This window comes from Protomyctophum parallelum (assembly GCF_964188405.1).
Source record: "Protomyctophum parallelum genome assembly, chromosome: 9".
Taxonomy (NCBI): Eukaryota; Metazoa; Chordata; class Actinopteri; order Myctophiformes; family Myctophidae; genus Protomyctophum; species Protomyctophum parallelum.
Genome location: NC_139706.1, coordinates 44,668,445 through 44,692,320, shown reverse-complemented (window position 1 = coordinate 44,692,320; position 23,876 = coordinate 44,668,445). Strand labels below are relative to the sequence as shown.

Below are 23,876 nucleotides of genomic sequence, written 5' to 3'. Positions count from 1 at the left end.
TCTACTCACAAATATGTTGTTTCACTGGTAGTTATGAAGGAAATACATCTGAGAATGAGTTAAATGAATGAATTAAATATAAAAGAACATTCAAATGTGTCCAATGTCATTGGTTATTATTTAGACAAGCTCTTTCATTGGTACGCTTACAGTAGGGTCTATACATTTATTATGTATTTTGTCAAGGTCATTGAAAACAAATTAGAATTTTTAATTAAAAACAAGTTTGAGAGAGAGAACACACACACACACACACACACTTGCTTTGACTGATGGGTTATGAACATTTCATCCATGTTCATAACATCAGTTAAATACACGTTTATGCCATATATTTCCAATAGAACTGACAGCCATCATCACATCAGCCGTGTGTGTGCGCGTGTGTGTGTGTGTGTGCGTGTGTGTGTGTGTGTGTGTGTGTGTGTGTGTTTTGCTGGCTGGAGGAATATAATTAGTTGCCACAACGACTGGCTATCCATAGTGGGGTTATAGCGACACGTAGCGTTCAAAGGGAGTCATTGCAGGCGCCGAGCCGTCCGAAACCGAAACAACATTGTGATTGTGACACACTCAGGAGGAACCTAGTCTAGGAACAGGAACTAGGAAGCAGCACACTGAGTGCAGTGCAGGGAGGACACGGTGAGTAAAACCAACCGTTGGGGCGTTTGTTTCTGTTTTAACCGCCTTTGAGTACAATATTTATGTAAAAAGGTTTGCATTTGGTCAATGTTTCATGACAACGCGTGGCATATTGGTCGTAAACCTATGCAAAACAACTTGTAGGCTATGCCTACATGAGTGAGTGAGTGCATACACTCACTGCATAGGTCGGACATTTAAGTGCCTACGCTTGGCTATATTTTGTAACCCCAGTGGTGTGTACTTACTTTGTAGTTATCATTTATCAACTGCGTGTGTGTTTAATATTTCATATAGGTGTGTCACATTTTGGTACATGCAATAATATTATTATTAATAACAGACTTGTGTTTTTTTTTTCCATGTCGGTGTCAGTGAATCCTGTAACACGGAAGTGATACTCCATTCATTCAACTAAACCGGTCAACCACGATGGACATGGACCAAAGGTAATGCAATACTCAAAAAGTGCTCACAATTTTGAGGGCCCCTCCTACCCTATGCCCAGCTTTGAGTGTTTAAACATTGAAGACAAATGTTAGGACCCAAATTGTGATTGGACAGAATGAGATGATGTATAAGTGCCCCTCACTTCACTTCAGGTGTGATTGTTTTTTTTTACATAAATAAAAGTATCAATACTGCAACATAGAAACACTGTGTACACATGGAACCAAATGGACCCGTACAATACAATTAGTCATCTGAGTTACCCCTCAAAGAACCCTGAGAGTTCCTGGCTCGGGCCCCACTTGGGGTGACCAGATCCAAACTGTATATTTGAAGGCCAGAAGTAGTATCGCTTGTGTGGGATGGGACAAGACGGGTTTAGCGTCTTGCTATTAAAGGCCTTGATGGCCATAATATTGCCTATTATTTTGTTATTAAACCCCTCTGCCTTCTCACATTTTGTTTTAAAATTGGTCATGAGTGGTGTACTTGGTAGCCTAGGCCTAGGGACATTTCTCAGGCTTAAACAGGCTTAAAAACACCACTTGCAGCAAAAGAGACAATACGAGCTTTACGGCAGAAAACCAGCTTTGCGGGACTTTTAGGCCATTTCAGCCTGCCAGTCACAACGTGGGAGTCTTGGAAATGAGAGACTGTCTCAGTGTCCCACGCAAAGCGGAACATCTTTTCACCCTAGCCCCACTTTGAGAACAACTGACCTCAGGGCCGGATTAACACCACTGAGGGCCCCTGGGCACTGAAGCTAGAAGGGCCCCCCTTCACGCGCACGCAACATTTTTGCTGTTTTGTAGCCGTTTTGGGGCAGTTTTATGCTGTTATATTGGCTTATTTCCGGTCACCTACCCCCCCCCCCCCCTCCCCCCAGAGTGACAGCCACTCTAGCGCATTGTTGCTGCTTTAGACACAATTGCACTTTTCAGCTGCCCTTCTCACCAACAATAAAACACTAATCTTTTTAGACACCATTTATTTCATTCAGATTATCAGGGAAATTATCTGTGGAGGGGCCCCTGGTGCCCAAGGGCCCCTGGGCACGTGCCCAAAGTGCCCATATGGTAGATCCGGCCCTGACTGACCTACATTCTGTTTTTATGGGGCGCTAGCTCCTCTTATAGTTTAATATTTGTTTTTAGTTCAATGTTTGTTTTAAAATGCCGTTGACAATGAAGGGAAAATCGTCATTTGTCCCTAACACAAACATTAAATGTCATTAACAATAAATATAATTTAATGTTTGTGTTAGCACCGTTTGTTTTACATCACCTAAAAACAATGAGATAGACTTTAATATATTAGCTCCCCTCACTTCACACGGGTGAGATCTTTAACCCATTTTGGTGTTTTAAACATTATGTTATAATTTAGCTATTGAAAAATAGCAGATCTACAAGCTCATAGCGCGCCACCGAGTGGTGCGCTACGAGCTTGTAGGTCCGCTATTTGTTTTTTAATCGTGAAAATATTGATTTCAGAAAACTGGAGGATTTAGAAGATAAAAAAAAAAAATTGTGGACAGGCCTAAATGGGTTAAATTACACTCGGGTATCAGATAGGTACTCTGTATCAATCAATTCGACCGATATGCTAGTTTATGGGTATCAGTATCGGGGAAGGAAAAACTGGTATTGGACACTACGGTACATCTCTACTAGCCCGTCATGGTGACAGTATGTTGTGTGTGTGTCGCTCACAGGGCTGAGAGACCACCGTCCAGCTATGGATCCATGAAGAGTGACGTGGAGTCGGTGATAGAATTCACTGAGGACGACGAGTTGGCTCTTCCTGCGATAACCAGCACGGCCATCACAGGGTCAGTTACACTATGATTATCATTATGATGATTTAAATACAGGTTCCTCTACATCACAGGGTCAGTTACACTATGATTATCATTATGATGATTTAAATACAGGTTCCTTCTACATCACAGCAGGGTCAGTTACACTATGATTATTTAATATTTATCATTTGACAGCAAAATAAGCAGATCTATGCAATGTGTTGTGACTGTGAGCCTGTACGTATATCTGCTATTGCTTACCGTTGTACTATGAAGGATACAGGGTTTAAAGTAGTTTAAAATACCAAAGCTATAGATTTCCTTATAATGGCCCTGTCCCACAGATAATGTGGTTATTAGTCAGTGTTTGTCCATATAGAATTAATACTGTTCAAATGGCATAATCATCACGTTTTAAATATAAAATAAAACTTTGTCTTTGGTTTGTTGTGTCCTCCAGGGTGAAGTTGAACTGCGTTGACTATCCGGAGACTATCTTTACTCAAACTACGCAGCAGACCAAACCTCCAGGAGCCGATGTCTTCGATACCAGGTAAAGAATGTAGTCAAGGGGCACTTGTGTGTGCAGTAGTAGAGTGCCTGCTCAGTGCCCACCACTGCAGAGGTTGTGGGTTCGAATCCAACGTGTTGCCTACGGCTTTGTCGAACGTCTAGACGAATGCAATTGGCGTTAGGGGGAGGGATGCACTGCATGTACCAGTACTCATACAGGCAGGGGCGTCAGCTGTCAGCAGGGAGTGTTGGTCAGGACGACCATCTCTATGTCGTGGGAATCGCTCAAGAACTGAAGCTTACAGTCATTCGTCAAAGGACCTCTGACCTTTAGGTCTCCCAATGAGTCAATGATATGATTTTCTCGCTCTATCCACTCTTGACGTAAAAACAAAGTGCTGTCAAAGATCTTCGTGGCCTGGTTAACCACTCCCCCTTGAAATCACATTTCCATTCATTGGTGTGGAGTCTGGACCCTGCTAATGCATGCATACTCCATCGCCACTAATATGAGTGGCACAGTTGAGTTGCTTTAACCAAATTGTCCCTAGCTTCTTTATTTTGGGCACACATTCTGCAAAAGGTTAACATAAATATGCACACAACGCAGTACGTTGATTAACTGTATATATTGAAAAAGTGGAGAAGCCCCCTAGAGGAGGGAATCTGGCCGCCAGTAGCACCGAAGAGCCGACGTTAGAACGGTACCCGCCCCCCTGAAACTCAAATGACGTCACATTGTAGGCTCTACAGAGCCCAACCGACTTTTATTCGGCTCTAAAATAGGAATATGAATCGCGCCTTAGACGCGCTGTTTCAGTATACCTGACGAAACGTTGTATTGTTTTCCGCTCTATTGTCAATACATTTTTTGGGAGCTTTTAAAACGGTGTGCGGATCTCCTCTTTCCTTTCTTAGCCTGGGTTTAACCCATTAAGACCTGAGGCTGATTCTACAAATGTATTATGACCCCCATCTGAAAAGGTTTTGTGCCAGGGACCCCCAGAAGAGAAGATTTTCAAACACAAAGACAGGAAAACATTTCAGATTTGCGCTAAAAAGCATTATTTTATACTTAAAAAATAGCAGATATACTGTACAAGCTCATAGCCTGCCACTTTGTGCCGCCCTAAAAGCTTGTAGATCTGCTAGTCGATTAAAAAAAAAGACTCCTGTAGTGTGAAATACATAACGATCTGATGACTCGCCAACAACTTTAAAACATAAATGTTTTGAGCACCATTGATATAGCAACATAGGATTTTCAGAAAAATGTTTTAGAAGACATTTGTAGAATTGACCTCAGGTCTTAATTGGTTAAAAACTCAAATAGCAGATATATATATACAAGCTTGCAGCGTGGCATGAAGTGCTGTGATATATATATAATAGCCCAAAACAACTCTATGGGTTTGATAGGTTAAATCATACCTATACCTCCCCTCCAGGTACTTTGATGACTTGGAGGAAGTGGAGGAACTGGACGAACCCGAGGATATGGAAGACTATGACGTACCGGACTCTCCGGAACCGCCACCGCCGGTGGAACCGGATGGACCCCAGATGGAAGAGGACGAGTCCGGCCAGCCCGGGAGGCTGCACCCGGAGCTGTGCATGCCCTACCTATTCAAGGTGAGTGAACGCCCCCCAACAACACACCACACCACCGCTCCGACCTCTGCATTGTGTTGGAGAGTGTGGGCGAAAATCTGTTGTATAGTATGGATCTCAAACCTGAATTCAATTGGCTCGGTATCCGGAACTAGAGAAACCAGATTTCATCACATTTGGAACAGTTTGCTGAACCGGTTTAACACGCTGTCAGAGCTGGTATGTGGACTTATTTTACTGTATTTTACTGTAGTACAATACTTTGGCACTACGTGGTTGCCGACGGCCAGGGAGGATGTTCAGACGTGTGTAGAAGAACTGAAGTCCAAAACGTTCCCATTCAGTCGGTATTAAATCATATTTATTCAATACTTCAGTCTAGAAATTAAATACAATAAAATAAACAAATGGCCAATTAACGCATACATAGACCACAAGCCTAACGAACACAGTTTAAAACAGTGTGGCTCTGCATGTCGGCAACACCTGTGCCTTAATCAGGGACAGGGCTAAATACCCTCTGTAACCATGGCAACCATGGTCCTGACCATGCCCCATTGTGACCTCATCAATTAACATGGCCAAAGTCATAATGGCTCTTATTTACAATATCGGTGAGATAGAATACTAGAAAAGTGCTATATTCCATTAAGTTAACCATTTTGCCTCGAGTTCATATGAACCCTTTCTCTGTTTGTTTTTTTACCTTAAGATCACGACACTATCCGTTGATCACTGGAAGAAGCAAAAAATATATATCCATGCTGAGCGTTCCATACCGATTTAGTGGATTTTACACGCCATGCGGTGCGATGGAAAAAAAACACGGAAATGAAAATCCCGCCTGCTTATGCTGTCTATGGGGATGCAGTTTTTAGAATCGTAATATCTCTGATTCTTCTTTTTGGCTCAAAACAAGCTTAATTTGCGCCTCATTTCTATAAACAATATGATCCCTGTTTACAAAATGTATCTTTTGGGTGAATTAAATAACAATCGCGGCACCCGTTGCATAGCAATAATTCACTTCCTGGGTCTCGATTTCCAAGTGAAATGGCTTTCAAACTCAGGCCCTTTTTTAAACTAGCTACTCGCCCTACACACTTCCACTCGGTTTGAGTATAGATATATGAATAATAGAGACGGCACCAGGATTCCCCTCCCATCCAGTGCCATCTCTATTATTTATATATGTATGCTCAAACCAAGTGGAAGTGTGTAGGGTGAGTGGCAAGGAGCTAGTTTCAAAAAGGGGGTAAGAGTCCCGCCGTACTAAATGGCTGGGCGGTGGTCCTGGAGTACCATTTTGAGACACCAGGTGGGGGTGTTAAAGATGGAGTGCCACAATTTTTGTATTTTTCCAGTTTTTCACATGTCTATGAGGTGACAGTACTTCATTAGACACCCTGGAGTTGTTTTTATGTGCAATGGTGTATTAACTTTGTATTTAGGGTTTCTTCCTGGAGGCTGAACCCTTGACAGTCAAACGGGCCAATGAAATAAACAGTAATATAGTGACATCACACTATCAGCCCCTCCCCTAACCCCTCCCCCTTTATCATACAACTACAGCTGTGGGTGCGGCTTCAGTTCAGGTGGATCACCACCCATCACCCCCCCCCCCCCACCAGGCAAACCAGGCATACTTAATGAACTGGTGGGCGTGTCCACATAAAAGCATGATTTTAACAAATACTGTACACTTTTTGGAAAAAGTTCTTCCCCCTTATATTGTAATAATACCTGATGATCATGTTTTAGGGTAGAAAAAAATGGTGGCACTCCATCTTTAAGTTTCCACCATGACTGCAGTCTCTCCTCTCTCTTCCCCTGCAGACGATGCAGACGGTGTTGGCGGAGCTGTCTCCGCAGCATCTTAAGGCGTTCGTGAACAACACCATCAGAGAGAGCCGAGAGGTGACTGACGTGCTGGATGTGGTGGACTGCCTGATCGAAGACAGAGGTCAGAAAACACACCCTTAGTTGGATGAGAGTTCTCAGTCGCCACAGCCACTGATTTCAGTATTTTATTGAATCCTGTCAATGATGTCATTGGACCAAAAATAGCCAAAAAAGCTCACAACGCATTGTAGATTTGATATTTTCAGTTTTTTTAAGATGAAACTGAAAGAGCAATAGAATAGATTAATAAAGGGTAGGGATGGAACTCGAAGCGTCATACCCCGAAAAAAAGCTCATAACAAGCATATTGAATACCCGGTATGAAAAAGCTTTTGGCACAAGTAGTGTTTACAAGTAGTGTCTTCAAATGTAGTGTTTTATAGACCGTATGGAAGTCACGCTGAAACAACAGCGACACGTGACACGCTCATAGTAGGAGGTTGTGCTCCAGCCTCCGGGAGCTCCCGCAGTCGCAGCCGAAAAAGGCTAGCCGAACACATGTTGTTTGTAGGGTAAATATGACATGAAGTTGCTTGTTTGTAGGGGTAAATATGACATGAAGTTGCTTGTTTGTAGGGGTAAATATGACATGAAGTTGCTTGTTTGTAGGGGTAAATATGTATTATGACTAGACCTGTACGTGCCCGTCAGCTAATCTATAACGAGTGGTGGCTTTTTTCCCCCACACAGAAACAGGAAGTACACAGAAATAGCTACAGCAGAAATCTCTGTATCCACAAGCCCATGGGCAAATTGCATCATAACATTGCTGCTGGCACATTTATACTAAAAGTTATTGTGGGTGTCCTGTCCCTTTAATGATGATCTGTCGTTGTAATTTCAGGGCACGAGGACGCCTGTGGCAAAACCGTTGAAACTTTGGAATACATGAAGCTGGAGAAGCAGGCCAAGGACTTGTTAATAAAATGCATCAAATGTAAACAAACATAGAACGGCCACATAGCGTTGTATCCCCTTTTCTCCCCAATTAGCCCTTCGCTAAGTCTCTCCCCAACCCATCCTTGTCCAATAGGCACGTGGAGAGAGCGGCCTCCACGTAGATCTCCTTCAGGAACTCCTGCTTGCCGTCTTTTACACATCATTTTTCATCAGTGTTGATTTTCACAGAACATTTTGATTTAGTTTTAGTTATATTTTAGTCATCTGAAATGCTTTAGTTTTTGTCGACTAAGTATAACATTTTAGTTGACAAAATGTACAGTTGATTTAGTTGACAAAAGTATTTTGGCGGGCCATGATGACTTAGTTCTACTGGATCTCTGCTCCACCAGTCCCTCCCTAACGATAACATTAGTCTAGTTTATATTTGTTGATGTAATTGTCAATATATTTAGTCTTAGTATTACTCAAAATAGCTTTCTATTTAGTTTTTGTCAGTGAAAAAAAGATAGTCGGCAAACTTTATCTTTCGTCATAGTTTTATTTGACACAATTAACACTGCCGTCCATCTTGTATCTTCCAACCCCCCCGGGCAGCCCGCACGCGCTCCAGGCTGCGGAGGGACATTGAGCGCATGTTCAAGATCATCCGCGAGGGTGTCCCCCAGGCCGGCAAGCAGGAGTTCCTGAAGGAGATCTACGTGGAGGCCGCTCTCTCCACCCAGGTTACTAGAGCTTTGCATTTTGAACGGCTTAAAAACACACCAAAGGCTCGCCATGCAACTCCTTGCAACCAAACGGTTGCGAGGAGTTGCATGGCGACCCATTGGTGTGGTTTGGGCTGGGGATGTCCCGATCACGTTTTCTTTGCTCCTGATCTGATTCCGATCATTTGATTTTGAGACATACCGATATACCGGTATTTATATATTTAATATAACTCTTATTCCATATCACAATAGCAAATATCCTAATGTATGTCACTCTAGTGTAATCTGTTGTGTATAATAATATTGAAAGGCAAAATGTGACTATACTTATATTAGAATGACTGTCACTGTGGGTTTTTTTTCTTTTCTATGAAAGCATGGAATCATAGCAATATAATCATGTATTGGTTAATTTGAGTGAATACAGTTCTACAGCTTATAGAACTGAAGTCAAGTTAAAACTCAAAGAGTATCTCTCTCATCCAGAGAGAGTACTACAGACACCTATGCCATCATGCATAGCGGGGGTTGTATTTCCTTCGTTTTCATTCAGGTGTCTTTCATGCCTCTGAGTGTGACTAGTCTTTGTTTGATGATCTCTGACTGGGACCAGAAGGAAAACAACTCACCTAAACGCAACAGTTTTTACAAAATCTCATTTACATCAGACAATTAAAAATCCGATCTTTTCTCCCCGATTTCCGATCTTTTGAAAATCATGTGATCGGAGCCGATTTCCGATCTCCCGATCCGATCAGGACAACCCTAGTTTGGGCCATTGCATTGAACCAGATGAATCACTTGGTTCGACTTGGGTCGACGTGGGTTTGAAGCAGACATATCACACCGCTGGGACGCTAAAACCGTCTCGTCCCGTCTCGACCCTTTGGTGTGGTTTGGGCTTAAAACTCATATTGCCACTTGATTTGCCACTCACGTTATGCATGCATGCACACCTCTATACAGGGGACAGTGGTGATGAGCGAGGTATTATAAGCTTGTAGATTGGCTATTTCCACAATGTTTGCCTCTTTCTAGCGTAATATTTGACAATTTGGCATTAAAAAGGTCTTAAAAAGTAATGACATTTTAACTTCAGAGATGTGTAGACCGACACCCTGTGTACACTTACATGCAGTATATACTTTATGTTGGTTGGTTTACTGTTGAGTGAGAAAGCAATGTTGCACATTAATCTGATCATCTGGGGGTCCCGACCGCCAGTTTGGGAACCACTGCTATAATCCATGGTATTAACCCATTCTGAACGGGCACCCATTTTGGTGTTGGCATCATGTTATGCTTTAGCTATTTAAAAATAGCAGATCTTACAAGCTCGTATCGCGCCACTCGGTGGCGCGATACGAGCTTGTAGGTCTGCTATTTTTTGAAAAATCGAAGAACGACTGACATTTTTTTAATCTGATCTCAGGTCAGAATGGGTTTAATCAGACCAGTGTGTGTCCGGCGGAAACCTCGTATGAATCTGATCTCAGGTCAGAATGGGTTAACTAACAACCCTGATCTTCACCGCAGGGCAACGGCGGCATTGACCCCTGGCACGAGTACCGAGCGTACCCGGGGGGTCACCCCCCTCTCCCGCTGCCCCCTGTTTACACCCTCATCACGGTCAACAACCTGTTTCGCCAGAAGAACAAAGCGGGCCAGCCAGTGCGAGTGGCGACCACCACCGGCCTCCCAGGGTCCGGCAAGACCGTGCTCACCAGGAAGTTCATGATGGATTGGGCGGAGGAGAAGGCCAACAGGGTATGTCACGTTTTGCATTATTTTGTATTGTACTGTTAACCCATTAAAGGAGAATTCCATGCTTTCTTACCTTTATTTGTAGTTGTTACGTCCCCACCAAAGAGGTCCAGGTGTTATTTGTAGTTGTTACGTCCCCACCAAAGAGGTCCAGGTGTTATTTGTAGTTGTTACGTCCCCACCAAAGAGGTCCAGGTGTTATTTGTAGTTGTTACGTCCCCACCAAAGAGGTCCAGGTGTTATTTGTAGTTGTTACGTCCCCACCAAAGAGGTCCAGATGTTATTTGTAGTTGTTACGTCCCCACCAAAGAGGTCCAGGTGTTATTTGTAGTTGTTACGTCCCCACCAAAGAGGTCCAGATGTTATTTGTAGTTGTTACGTCCCCACCAAAGAGGTCCAGGTGTTATTTGTAGTTGTTACATCCCCACCAAAGAGGTCCAGGTGTTATTTGTAGTTGTTACGTCCCCACCAAAGAGGTCCAGGTGTTATTTGTAGTTGTTACGTCCCCACCAAAGAGGTCCAGATGTTATTTGTAGTTGTTACATCCCCACCAAAGAGGTCCAGATGTTATTTGTAGTTGTTACGTCCCCACCAAAGAGGTCCAGGTGTTATTTGTAGTTGTTACATCCCCACCAAAGAGGTCCAGGTGTTATTTTGTGCAAGACCTCCTTATTGGCTATTTCCCCTCCCATAAGCCCTGAATGAATTTAATTTAATTGAATAGGGCTATGGGGTGTTGTGCTAATTCGCTTTAAATCCAGGAGATTTTGCACAAGAGCCTTAATGCGGCTTTATGGAAACACACCTAGTGTCATTGACCAAACATGTTTCCTTCCTCTTCCGCCCCTCAAAAGGACTTCGTGTTCGTCATCCCGATGTCCTTCAGACTGCTGCAGCGTTTGCGCGACAAAGAGGACATGTCCTTCATGCGCTTTCTGTTGTGGGACCTGAAGCTCTTCAAAAACCTCGACTGCCTGATGGAGCCCGACTGTAAATTCCTCATCATAATGGATGGTTTTGATGAGTGGATGCAACCCATTGACTGGAATGTACGTGTCTTTGCACGCACGCACACACACACACGCACGCACATACACACGCACACACACACACACACACACACATTATTATTTGCATGCTCCCAAACTCGTTCCGAGCTTCTAGATTCGGCAGTTCTCACAATTTTTGAGAATTTGACCCATTTAGACCTTGAAAGCATTACCGGTATGTTATTATATCTTTTCTCCAAACACAGACTTTACTCAAAATTATGAATGACAAGGTTCTTTATTATTTGTCTCCCGAGGAAGACATTTGTCTTAGACAAAGGGACCGCATGCAAGCGTAGCCCTTATGTCCATGTCGCCACAGTGCAGCCTAGCCCTTATGTCCATGTGGCCACAGTGCAGCCTAGCCCTTATGTCCATGTCGCCACAGTGCAGCCTAGCCCTTATGTCCATGTGGCCACAGTGCAGCCTAGCCCTTATGTCCATGTCGCCACAGTGCAGCCTAGCCCTTATGTCCATGTGGCCACAGTGCAGCCTAGCCCTTATGTCCATGTGGCCACAGTGCAGCCTAGCCCTTATGTCCATGGCGCTGCAGTGCAGCCTAGCCCTTATGTCCATGTGGCCACAGTGCAGCCTAGCCCTTATGTCCATGTGGCCACAGTGCAGCGTAGCCCTTATGTCCATGTGGCCACAGTGCAGCCTAGCCCTTATGTCCATGTGGCCACAGTGCAGCGTAGCCCTTATGTCCATGTGGCCACAGTGCAGCGTAGCCCTTATGTCCATGTGGCCACAGTGCAGCGTAGCCCTTATGTCCATGTCACCACAGTGCAGCGTAGCCCTTATGTCCATGGCGCTGCAGTGCAGCCTAGCCCTTATGTCCATGTGGCCACAGTGCAGCCTAGCCCTTATGTCCATGTGGCCACAGTGCAGCGTAGCCCTTATGTCCATGTGGCCACAGTGCAGCGTAGCCCTTATGTCCATGGCGCTGCAGTGCAGCCTAGCCCTTATGTCCATGTGGCCACAGTGCAGCGTAGCCCTTATGTCCATGTGGCCACAGTGCAGCCTAGCCCTTATGTCCATGTGGCCACAGTGCAGTGTAGCCCTTATGTCCATGTGGCCACAGTGCAGCCTAGCCCTTATGTCCATGTGGCCACAGTGCAGCCTAGCCCTTATGTCCATGACGCCGCAGTGCAGCGCCAAATACATCTTTCTTGCATCAAAGAAAAAGAAAAACAGAGGAGGGGGGGATGCGGGGGAGGGAGGCAGAGTTGGGGTGGGGGTTACACAGAGTTACACCCTGACAAAATCGCCATGGTGGTTTGTATATTTTTGGAACACAGTTCTTATATGACGCGATCTAAGATTTCTCTATGGGATTTTCAAGAGAAAAAAAGGAACGTAGTGGGAGTGAAGTCAGGTCTTGCGTACTCTTATGTTTCGCTGCGGTCGCTAGGAAGGTTTGCTGGGGTTCATGCGGTCAATGATTTCAGTAATAACGAGGGCCTCTCTTTAATCCCTGTGTCCAGGACAAACGACAGGTCACCAACATCAACCAGATGGCTCATCTTGACGCCGTGGTGGTGAACCTGCTCAGAGGCACCCTGCTGCCCCACGCCCGTCTCTGGATCCTGGGGAGGAGAGCCGCTCTCTCGCTGCTACCGCCCAAACTCGTAGACCTGGAGACGGAGATCCAGGGATTCAGGTATGTCTGTGTGTCTGTCAACAGACACATGTGGCACGTGCACGGCTTGTGTCACATGACACAGTCTTGACTCTTGAGTCCATGACTAGACCAGTGGTTCTCGAAATGTTGTACACTGTCGGGAGTTAAATTAGCACTTGCAATTTTACAGTATAGATTGGGTTAGAAATGATTAACTATGAGGTACCGTGGCCTAATGCAAAGCAGTCCGAACATATAAGAGCACAATCCTCCAATAATGAGACGGACGACAATTCAGATTTTAAAGTATGAGAGATTTAAAAGTATTCGAATATAGTGATTACAAACTACAAAAGAAAGAAAATATTATTATTATTATTATTTTTCTTACACCAGATGCATGTTAACGGGACATTTCACTGCTGGAAGAAACTGCAGTCACTCAATGATATTGTAGTAGATAACGGTAGCACAATTTGAAGTCTGTGTATTTGACTACTGGATTGCTGAATTCCTACAATGCCCATAATGCTTTAGTGCACTTCCCCTCCTTGTGGGGGGGAGGGGGGTGGGGGGGGCTGCATGGAGGTGTGACTTTGTAGTCCAGGAAGGAAGTGAGACTACATTTTCATGACAGGTTTTTGGTCATACCCTGAAGAAGGCAACTTGTTGCCGAAACGTTGGAAACATATTTTCTTTTATGGCATCGTGACTACGAGCTGTGTGGCCTCTTTCCTTTCGTAGTCAAGGTTTTTGGTCATGAACATGGCAAGCAGCTGTTGCATTGTGTCCATGTTCTGCTGTTCATCCTGTTTATTAACCCATTCTGACCGGGCACCCATTTTGGTGTCGGCATCATGTCATGCTTTAGCTATTGAAAAATAGCAGATCTACAAGCTCATATCGCGCCACCGAGTGGCGCGATACAAGCTTGTAGGTCTGCTATTTTTGAAAAATCGAAGAGCGACTTGACATTTTTTAGAATCTGATCTCAGGTCAGAATGGGTTCATCAGACCAGTGTGTGTCCGGCGGAAACCTCGTATGAATCTGATCTCAGGTCAGAATGGGTTCATTTCACTCAGTTGGAATCGTGCGGCTGTGGCTCAGGGGTAGAGTGGCCGGATAGGAACCGTGCGGTTACCAGTTTGATCCCGGGCTCCCCCAGACTTAGTGTCTTTGAGCAAGACTCTGAACCCCTAATTGCTCCTGATGAGCAGGTTGGGGCCTTGCATGGTTTCCTCCACCATCGGTGTGTGAATGTAATGCACAATCTATGTAAAGTGCTTTGGATAAAAGTGCTATAATTGCACCATTTATTTGTAGTGGTTCCCAACTGGGTTGGGCCCCCAAATAATTGGCAAAACACACATTTTTATGATTGATGATGGATTTTGATGATGGATTTTTCTCAAGTGTTGAATTCAGTTGACTATGTGATGTTCCTCCGTTCTCCCACAGCACTGAAAACACTGAACAGTTCCTGAGGCAGAAGTTTAGGAGAAACCCTGAATTGCGGGACCAGGTCCTCCCCCACTACAAGCGCTGTCTTTCCCTCCCCAAGTGGTGTCGGCTTCCCATCAACTCCTGGATCGTCTATACTCTGATGGACTCGCGCTACCAGTATCTGCACTATGGCAAGGTCGCCCCCAAGCTGTCGGAGTTCACCGCCAACTACATGATCTTTGAGCTCAACAACTACCTGCAGTCCCACCTCAGACAACAGTCCAACCAAATAGTAAGTATTTTTTTTTATGTGCAGGAGTCCCCTTTTTTGTCTCATATACTGTATATGTTTACAGTACCGTAATTTCCGGACTATAAGCCGCACCTGAATATAAGCCGCACCAGCCAAATTTAGGGAAAATCCCATATACAAGCCGCACCGGACTATAAGCCGCACCGGACTATAAGCCGCAGCTACGTTAGCTCAGAGCCTGAGATGGCTCTACGTTAGTTGTAAAAATCCATAGATTAGCCGCACCGTTGTATAAGCCGCAGGGTTCAAATCATGGGTAAAAAGCCGCGGCTTATAGTCCGGAAATTACGGTATATATAAAATAAATAACGGTAGTGGGTCGCACACACCAAGACTTCAGTTCAAAACATTTATTTCATTTTTGAACAGGGACAAACGTTTCGGCTATCCAGCCTTCATCAGTGTGATATATATATATATATATACACAGTATATATAAAACATCATTTATTTCAGGGGTTCTCAATGCTTTTGATATGTGGCCACTAATCCCCATTAGATACAATCCAATCTCTGGGAGAATACACTTGATGAAATCTTAACTCTTGAGAGTGTACAAATGGGACCAAATTGGTTCCATTTGTACACCCTGAAGAGTTTGTAAGGGTCCTTATGGTCCCATTCGTACACTGAGTTACACACCTGGAAAGGTCCATTTGTTTCCAAAAAAAATTAACAAGCTTGTACATCTGCTATTTCTTTGAACATTTCTTTTTAAATCTTGAGAGAAGTGGTTTAGTAAGGCGAGTTTGTGTAAATGGCTCTCCTTTTGGTCCCAGAAATGGAGAGAGGAGGACCGCCTGTTCCTGAAGATGTTGGGCAAGATGGCCTTGAAGCTGCATGATAAGAACCAATGGCTGTTTTCTGAGGAGGACATCAAGGATGCCGGGCTGGACGTGCAGATGGTGACCATCCTCTGTGGCCTGTGCACTGAGGTCAGCAAGGAGCAGCGCCAGGGCCGCAAGAAGTACTGCTTTGTACACCTCATCCTTCAGGTACTAGCCCATTCTGACCTGAGATCAGATTCATACGAGGTTTCCACTGGACACACAGTGGTCTGATGAACCCATTCTGACCTGAGATCAGATTCTAAAAATGTCAGTCGTTCTTCGATTTTTCAAAAAATAGCAGACCTACAAGCTCGTATCGCGCCACTCGGTGGCGCGATATGAGCTTGTAGATCTGCTATTTTTCAATAGCTAAAGCATAACATGATGCCAACACCAAAATGGGTGCCCGTTCAGAATGGGCTAGAGCAGTGGCTTCCCACACTTTTCATACCGAGGACCCACCATTTGAGGAGATTTAGACTCTCACAACCAAAACTAAAGAATATGTCCACATTTTCCTGTATTGAGGTTGGTCATTTTTACACTATCAAGAGTTGAAGATCTATAATTTGATTACCAATTAGCCCTTCGCTAAGTCCCTCACCAACCCATCCAATAGGCACGTTAGCAGCGAGGAGACAGGGCAAGCTGTCCTTCTCCCCCATAGCGATGCATGTTAAATGACAGGATTTCTCCATATAAATAATCGATAATTTCAGTAGCGAGAGCATCAAAATGTCTTCTAAATCTAGTCAACTAGGCCTGCAGTAGGCTATGCACTGGACAATGTTGCATGACATTATTTAATTAAACTAGAAATGCAAGGAAATGACATGGGGAGAAATCAACGTTTAACGACCACCTGAGGAGCTTTCATGTTGCACGCCTGCACGGTAAGACTACGGTCATTAGTATGATTAACACATTCTGACCTGAGATCAGATTCATACGAGGTTTCCGCCGGACACACACTGGTCTGATTAACCCATTCTGACCTGAGATCACATTCTAAAAATGTCAGTCGTTCTTCGATTCTTCAAAAAATAGCAGACCTACAAGCTCGTATCGCGCCACTCGGTGGCGCGATATGAGCTTGTAGATCTGCTATTTTTCAATAGCTAAAGCATAACATGATGCTGACACCAAAATGGGTGCCCGGTCAGAATGGGTTAACACATTTTGTGCGTAGGACAGACCTGTACGTCTTAAGGATTCCAACCCAGATGTACAAAGAACGTGTGAGGACGTCCTAGCGCATCCTCAATGATACGGGGCGAGAAAAGAATATTCTTAAATTTTCCTTTTTTTTTTGTTGGCCCGTTCGCCTTTCGGCTGCCGTATGCTACGCTCTAGGCAATTATTAGCTTGCCGTTGACTTACATGTTAGCGCGGCGGAAAGAATGACTCGTATCTCCTAATCCAGGGCGCTCTCCGTGGTTATGAATGGATCGATATGCTGGCGCTTCATTTCTGCTCCTCATCCGTCTCTCCCGCAAAATATGAACGCTTTTTGGATCATATATCGTATAAATTAAAATGATCGCAATGTAAGGTCAACTTTGTAAAGTCAACTTTTTTAGGAAATTGTTTCCGGTTCATGGCTTTCAGAGTAAAAGCACTCGGACAACTCCGGCACCCCAGAGCTCCTATTTTGAAGCACTCCCGGCACTGATTTTAAAGGAGCATTCAGTGATTTGGAAAAACCCTGGTCTGCGCCGGTAACAAGATGTGAACATGCACACACTACAGTGAGGGGACACGCGACAGGCCAACAGCACGCACACCAAGGCCCGCCCCCGCTCGATCGTGATTGGCGGAAGGTCCCTCTCTATTCTGATTTGATGAAAGCTGGGCCACCTAGCCAAAATCAAAACCTAATCTTTTCTTTTCCCCAGGGGTTAACTGGGGACAGGGAGGAACTCCTTATACGGTCAGCACACTCTATAGAAGGGAGGATTATCACAACAAAACACAAAAATAAGTGATATTTGAATTAAGTGAAATCACTGAATATACCTTTAAGCCATGTATATGTTCAACCATACAGCCATGCAAAATAACATTGACACCTATGTGGTTGCGAAAGCTTTTCATGCTTAGCAACAGTTGCTAAACTATTTGGATTGGCATTGGACAATGGCTTTTTGGGGTGGGATTTAGCAGAGGGCTATTTCCCGTGGCGTTATGATCACATTAACCCATTCTGACCTGAGATCAGATTCATACGAGGTTTCCGCCGGACACACACTGGTCTGATGAACCCATTCTGACCTCAGATCAGATTCTAAAAATGTCAGTCGCTCTTCGATTTTTCAAAAATAGCAGACCTACAAGCTCGTATCGCGCCACTCGGTGGCGCGATATGAGCTTGTAGATCTGCTATTTTGAAATAGCTAAAGCATAACATGATGCTGACAACAAAATGGGTGCCCGGTCAGAATGGGTTAACTCATCTACTTTGAATGGTGTGTATTTGTTTTAACCAAAAAATATCACTTTGCACTACACTTTTTTTTATTAGGGCCTTCAAATACAGTACTTTTCTAACAGACATATTGAAGAAACTGTTAGTGTGTGTACCGTTACTTTAAAAGCGTAATTTGTACACCATTGTCTGACGGTGTCACACACCAAAAATACAAGCTCGCACCGTGTCTGCTTGCACTGCATTGTGAGCTTGTACCGGTAGATATGCTTTTTTCAATAGAAAGATCGCGCCGCACATTGAATATGTCACGCTAGGCGACACTAGTCATTCATTCGCAGGGAGATTTTAGAGTTTACCAAATGGACTAGTATCAATTGGCTTATTAATATTGTCAACGGAGACTTGCTACCATGCTGGGCTGCAAGTGTCACATACGTTGTGTAAAAGAGGACGGTTAGTAATTAGTATATTACACGCATAAAAACCTCAGGAAAGTGTTTCTTGTGTCCTAATCATCATCAATATAAGCTCTGGTTGCAAAAGGGGTGAAGTGGTCCTTTAACTGGTTGGCTGTATGTGGAACAGTATGAACATAGGTTTAAAATTACAATACCTAAACAACATAACGTCACATGTGCTAATTATATAAGAAACGCTAGTGTGGGCGACTCTTCATAGATTGGGACATCAAATGTTCAGTCGTGAGATTAGTTTTTGCTTTTAAAAAGTGTATGACATGTTTTATTGTTTATAACGTATAGTAACCTGACGCTGCCAGATCCAAAAAGCTTGCTACACATTTGTTTCACAGCTAGGGGAACATGGTTACCCAATACCGCCCCCATCTGTCTCAGGTTACCCTCCGAGTTCCTTGAGGAGGGACCCTTTATAGAGGCCCATTTGGTTGGTTTGAGAACCACACTGACATAGGTACCTTTTTTGTCCCCACATATTTGTATGTCCCTTGTTTAAAGTGATCTGTTGCGGTTGTCTTTTAAAGGAGTATATGGCGGTCCTGTGGGTGTTCCTGACCTTCTGGTTGGATGGGAAGAACGTGCTGGTGCACAATCGTCTGAGTCTGAATTGGCCCCAGACCAAGATGTTCGCCTCCAAGAACGAGGACAAAGTCGAGGAAAAGTCGCTTCTGCCGCTGCTCGAGAGCGCCGTCGCCAAGTACCTCGGCAGCCCACCGGGCCGCTATGACATGATGATGCGGCACTTCTGCGGCATCTCCCACTCCAAACACATCAACATGATGACGGGACGCTTCTGCCCCAACCGCAACCCCCTCATGAAGGGCCAGGAGGACGTGGCCAAACTGCTGGAGCAGAAGATCCTGAGCCACCCGGACAGGGCGGCCGTACTAAGGGTGTGCATTAGCGAATTGACCGAGGTGGAATACTGAGGCACAACACTATGCCAACGTCTATGCAAAGAAGCAAATCGACGTGAGTTTGCACCGGGCAAAGACACACCAAAACGTGGCCTCTTCCTCGTCTTCGCTCAAGTTGAACGAACAGCCAATCGGTGCCTTTTTTTTAGATGGAGTAAATGTTTATCGATTTTTTTTTTTTACACGCCAAAAACGAGACCACTTAACCGGAGACGTGTGTACTGTAGGCATGCGCTCCACAGCTGGGCTGGAGCGCCTGCTGGTCGAGTCCAACTGGAGCTATCACCAAACACCAGTCTGGGACTTCAACCCATAAAGACCTGAGGCCTTCTAAACAAGGAGTTATTTCAAGATTAAAAAATAAATAAATGGCAGATGTACAAGCTCGCAGCGTGGCACAAAGTGACGCGATGTGAGCTTGTATATCTGCTTTTTGGAATAGCCAACGCTAAAATCTAAAATGACACATACGCCATCCTGGTTTTAATGGGTTAAACATCATGTAACATAGCAGCGATGGTGGTGGTGATGTAGGACAACACGAAAAGGGCTTCTATTTGTAACTGAGTGGACACATATAACCAAGTGGACCCTCTCACAGGTCCATTTGGTTACATTTAAAACTGGTCATTTCCTGTGAGTCCCTGTGCACGTTTTCTCTTTGTTTAAAATCACGCAATGGATGAAAAATGACTTTGCCTCAGTTGTGAAAATGTGAACACACCTATTCCCAAACCTCACCAATGCAACTCCTTGCAACAAAACAGTTTTAAGGCCGTGTCACCAATGCAACTCCTTGCAACAAAACAGTTTTAAGGCCGTGTCACAGCAATGCAACTCCTTGCAACAAAACAGTTTTAAGGCCGTGTCACCAATGCAACTCCTTGCAACAAAACAGTTTTAAGGCCGTGTCACAGCAATGCAACTCCTTGCAACAAAACAGTTTTAAGGCCGTGTCACCAATGCAACTCCTTGCAACAAAACAGTTTTAAGGCCGTGTCACAGCAATGCAACTCCTTGCAACAAAACAGTTTTAAGGCCGTGTCACAGCAATGCAACTCCTTGCAACTGGAATACTGATAATGGTTTCATGCAACTACACACTACTACTGTACTCGCAACCGTTTGGTTGCAAGGAGTTGCATAACGAATCATTGGTGCGGTTTGGGCCGTGATATTCTTTTGTTATCCTTTGTTTTATACAGTGCATAACAAATTGCCAATCTACTAAGCTTAAAATGTGTTGCCATCGCGACACATTGTGAGCTTGGCGCAAGCTTGACGAGTATTGTGTGTGTGTGTGTGTGTGTGTGTGAATGGCTAGCATTGCACAACAAACGTACACGCACAGGAATATGTGCCTGTACTGACATCATAATGCATGTTGGTACTTACTTTATTGCCCCCTTTTACTGTTATTTTATCACAAATTAATCGATAATGATCGCCAGTTTCTTCAGTTATGACAAGCGATAGTGTGTGCTGGCGTTTAGGTCTGTAACATCATCTTAAATTGAACCTTTCAGTCAGACGCCTTCCTTTGTTTCTGATCTAATCTGAAATATGATAGCTCTATATAACTTATCAAACATTACACAACAACTGTCTTGCAGCTGTTGTATACCAATTCTACTGATATGTACACTAAACAACATTGTGCCTGGCAGTGGCAAGATGATGCCATTTCGTTAATTTATAATGGAACCCATCACTACTACCTTTAGTGATTTATGTATTTTAAAAACAAGAAGTTGATATTGTATTGAACGTGTAGTATGTGATCACTGATCATTACAGTGTGTGAATGTAAAGGATGACACAAATGTTGGCATGAACTGAGACAAAGGGACAGTAAAACATTGACTGTAATAATGCCATATATACCGCCGTCCTCATCTTCCTCCTCTCCTTTGGGTGCTGCAATAATGGCACAATGTACAAATTGTAACTCCACTTAAAGTGGTTTTATGCTGTGTATAAGAAATACAATTTGGAGTTTTCTGACGTTCTTCAACATCCACGTGACGTTTACATGTGTAAAAAAGAAAAGTGAAAGGGGTCTGTAGTCGAACTGTTGGGAGATAAATTATGCAATGCCACATTACATACAACATATCGTTGCTGTCGGGCAGTAACCTCTTAGCTCCATAACTTTGAATTTGAAAATCCTGAAAAGTAACAGTTTTGGACATAATGAGGTTTCCTACTAAATGGTCCATTCGTACATTCTTAGATTGGTTTTCCCTGAGAAAGCAAAGTGGAGTCTGTGGCCTAATTCATATCATAGACAGTGCTGGGTCCTTGAACGGACAGAATCACCGGCTTCCAGTATATTAGCTTGCATTTCATTGCTGTCTTGTATGTAAATAAAAACAAAAGCTGTACACAACGCTTCATATAAAATGTGTTGCGTGCTTATGAAAATAGCATAAAAAGTTTTATATATGTTTGAGATACAAGGTTTCTGCCTTACGGCAAAGATTTGTTTTGAGACGCTGCAGGCCCATTGCTTCTCAAAAAGGAATCTGCTTGAGCAGTCATGGCAAGAATCTGTGAGGATGTTGATCGATTGAAGAGACATGTGTTTCCATTGGCTTTAGTCTTACACCCAGCAAGAGCAGTTCTGTTTGCTATAATTTATAAACTATCAAGGTCATGGAACAATACGAAGATGCAATATTGTTATACATGTATTTAATGTTTATGAGTTAGTATGACACAATGTTTATGTGTGGAAGATCGTGTGTGACTTTGAACTTTATGGCATTTCTCTGTCTAGACAAATAAGGTGTGTGTGTGTGTGGGGGGGGTTTCCATGTTTGTACAGTAAAACATAATGTAGCATAATGGTAAGACTCCATGGCATGAACCACTGTGTTCTTGATCAAGGAATTGAATAATTTAATTGAAATGTGATCTACACTAAAGATCTAAGTTAAAGTTGCAACCCAGAATTTATTTTAATGAAACAGTTATTGTAACCAGTGGTAGACTGGTTACACTCAAATTATTATTTTTGTAGATGTCTGTCTGTAAGTGTTTGAGGGTGAGAGGCTGCAAGGTCTCCAAATTGTAATGAAATGAATTGGACAGCACTTTGAAGATGAGTCCTTCATTCATGACACTTTTCATCACTTATTTACAGTCAGTGCCGGCTACTGTTTGCACAGTAACTTTATTAGTTACAAAACAAAACATTTCCAGAGCTTAGTTGGACAAAAATAAAAGCAATAATTACATCAGATTTTAGCATGAGACAAACCAAGAATACAGAAATATGCAATCATACACCCACTTTCATGTCCATCTCTGCTTGGCCTATTACTTTTTTTTTTTTTCATTTTATAAATACGTACTTCACCACTTTCCTGTGTGATTATAAATTCATAACTAATTTGCATACTTAAGTTAAATGGGACAGCCCTAAAGCCCTCGTATACTTCACATGAACGTGCACCTACAGTATGTCAGTGAGGGCTCTGAGTCAGTAAGGGAGCGGATTGGAATTGGCCCTTGGCAACAGGCTGGGGCAGAGGTGGACAGTGAGTGGTTCCAGGTTGTCTATGGTGCTGCTCTGTGGGTCTACACTAGCAACTTTCACTATAGAGTAATATTTATGATGCATCTATAGGCCTACTTTGTATAGATACAGGGGTTGAGTATTTTGTCCACCACTGCATGCAAGTAAACTAATAGAACCCTGTTGTTCTGTTGTAACATCTTTCAGTGTCCTGTTTATCACATCACATTTAGAACTTTAGCACTTTCATTTATAGCTATATAAAACATACACCGGTCCATCTTACAGTCGGTAAAGAAAATTATATTTTCCAGCACATTGTGTCTATACATTAGATATTGATTGATGTGTTTGTTTATTTTGTTCCAGGCAGCATGTGTGTGAGTGTGTGTGTGTGCGTGCGTGTGTCAGGCGGGAGGTTTTAGCGTCATGGCGGCTGCGTGGACGGTGAACGCCGCGATACTGATCTGCCTCTTCACTTCCTGCCAGGCCTGCTCCTGATTGGCTGAGTTCTGGATGTCAAACAGCGCGTCGTAGATCCCTGGGAAGGATTCCCCCGCATACTTATTATGACTGCTCGGAGCGAAGATCACATGTCTGCAACAGAGAGGAGATGCTGGAGGTACTTCTGTGCATACACCGAGTGCCGCACTATAAGCTTGTAGATCTGCCAGATTTCTGCAAATCTTTGAAAATATATATCTTTAACGCAAACATTTGTAACTCAAATCTTTGCTTCTAGGGGCCCTGGAACAAAATATTTTGAGATGGGGGTCGGCGGCCAAATACATAATGTTGGGGGTCTTTGACATGAAAACGTTTGAGCACCTGGCACTGATACAGAAAACTGTTAGGAATTAGAAGGATCGGCCTCCGGTCTTAAGGGTTAAAATGTTTTGTTTCTTTACGTTGGCTGTTCAGAAATAGCAGATCTACAATGTCACAGAGGTATTTGTGATAGCCATACTTGTGAGTGAAGTATATT

General features: G+C 43.6%; 2 protein-coding genes across 3 annotated transcripts in view; one reads left to right on the top strand and one right to left on the bottom strand.

The window, feature by feature from the left end:
* The first annotated feature begins 592 nt into the window (after positions 1-592).
* nlrc3l (NLR family, CARD domain containing 3-like) lies at positions 593-21,685 on the top strand. Its single transcript, XM_083773688.1, has 14 exons — positions 593-642; positions 1,018-1,091; positions 2,807-2,923; positions 3,354-3,446; positions 4,855-5,038; positions 6,854-6,980; positions 7,764-7,856; positions 8,417-8,544; positions 10,066-10,296; positions 11,148-11,342; positions 12,827-13,002; positions 14,423-14,699; positions 15,500-15,715; positions 18,979-21,685. The coding sequence occupies exons 2-14, from the start codon at positions 1,075-1,077 to the stop codon at positions 19,381-19,383; spliced, it is 2,259 nt and encodes a 752-aa protein (XP_083629814.1). The 5' UTR covers positions 593-642; positions 1,018-1,074; the 3' UTR covers positions 19,384-21,685.
* Positions 21,686-22,180: 495 nt separating this feature from the next.
* Positions 22,181-23,876, bottom strand: part of naalad2 (N-acetylated alpha-linked acidic dipeptidase 2) — a 21,757-nt gene continuing 20,061 nt past the window's right edge. For both annotated transcript variants that reach the window (XM_083773073.1, XM_083773074.1), the window contains exon 20: positions 22,181-23,488. In XM_083773073.1, coding sequence (XP_083629199.1) covers positions 23,299-23,488 — 190 coding nt within the window. In that variant the 3' untranslated portion in view covers positions 22,181-23,298. The remainder of the gene's footprint in view (positions 23,489-23,876) is intronic.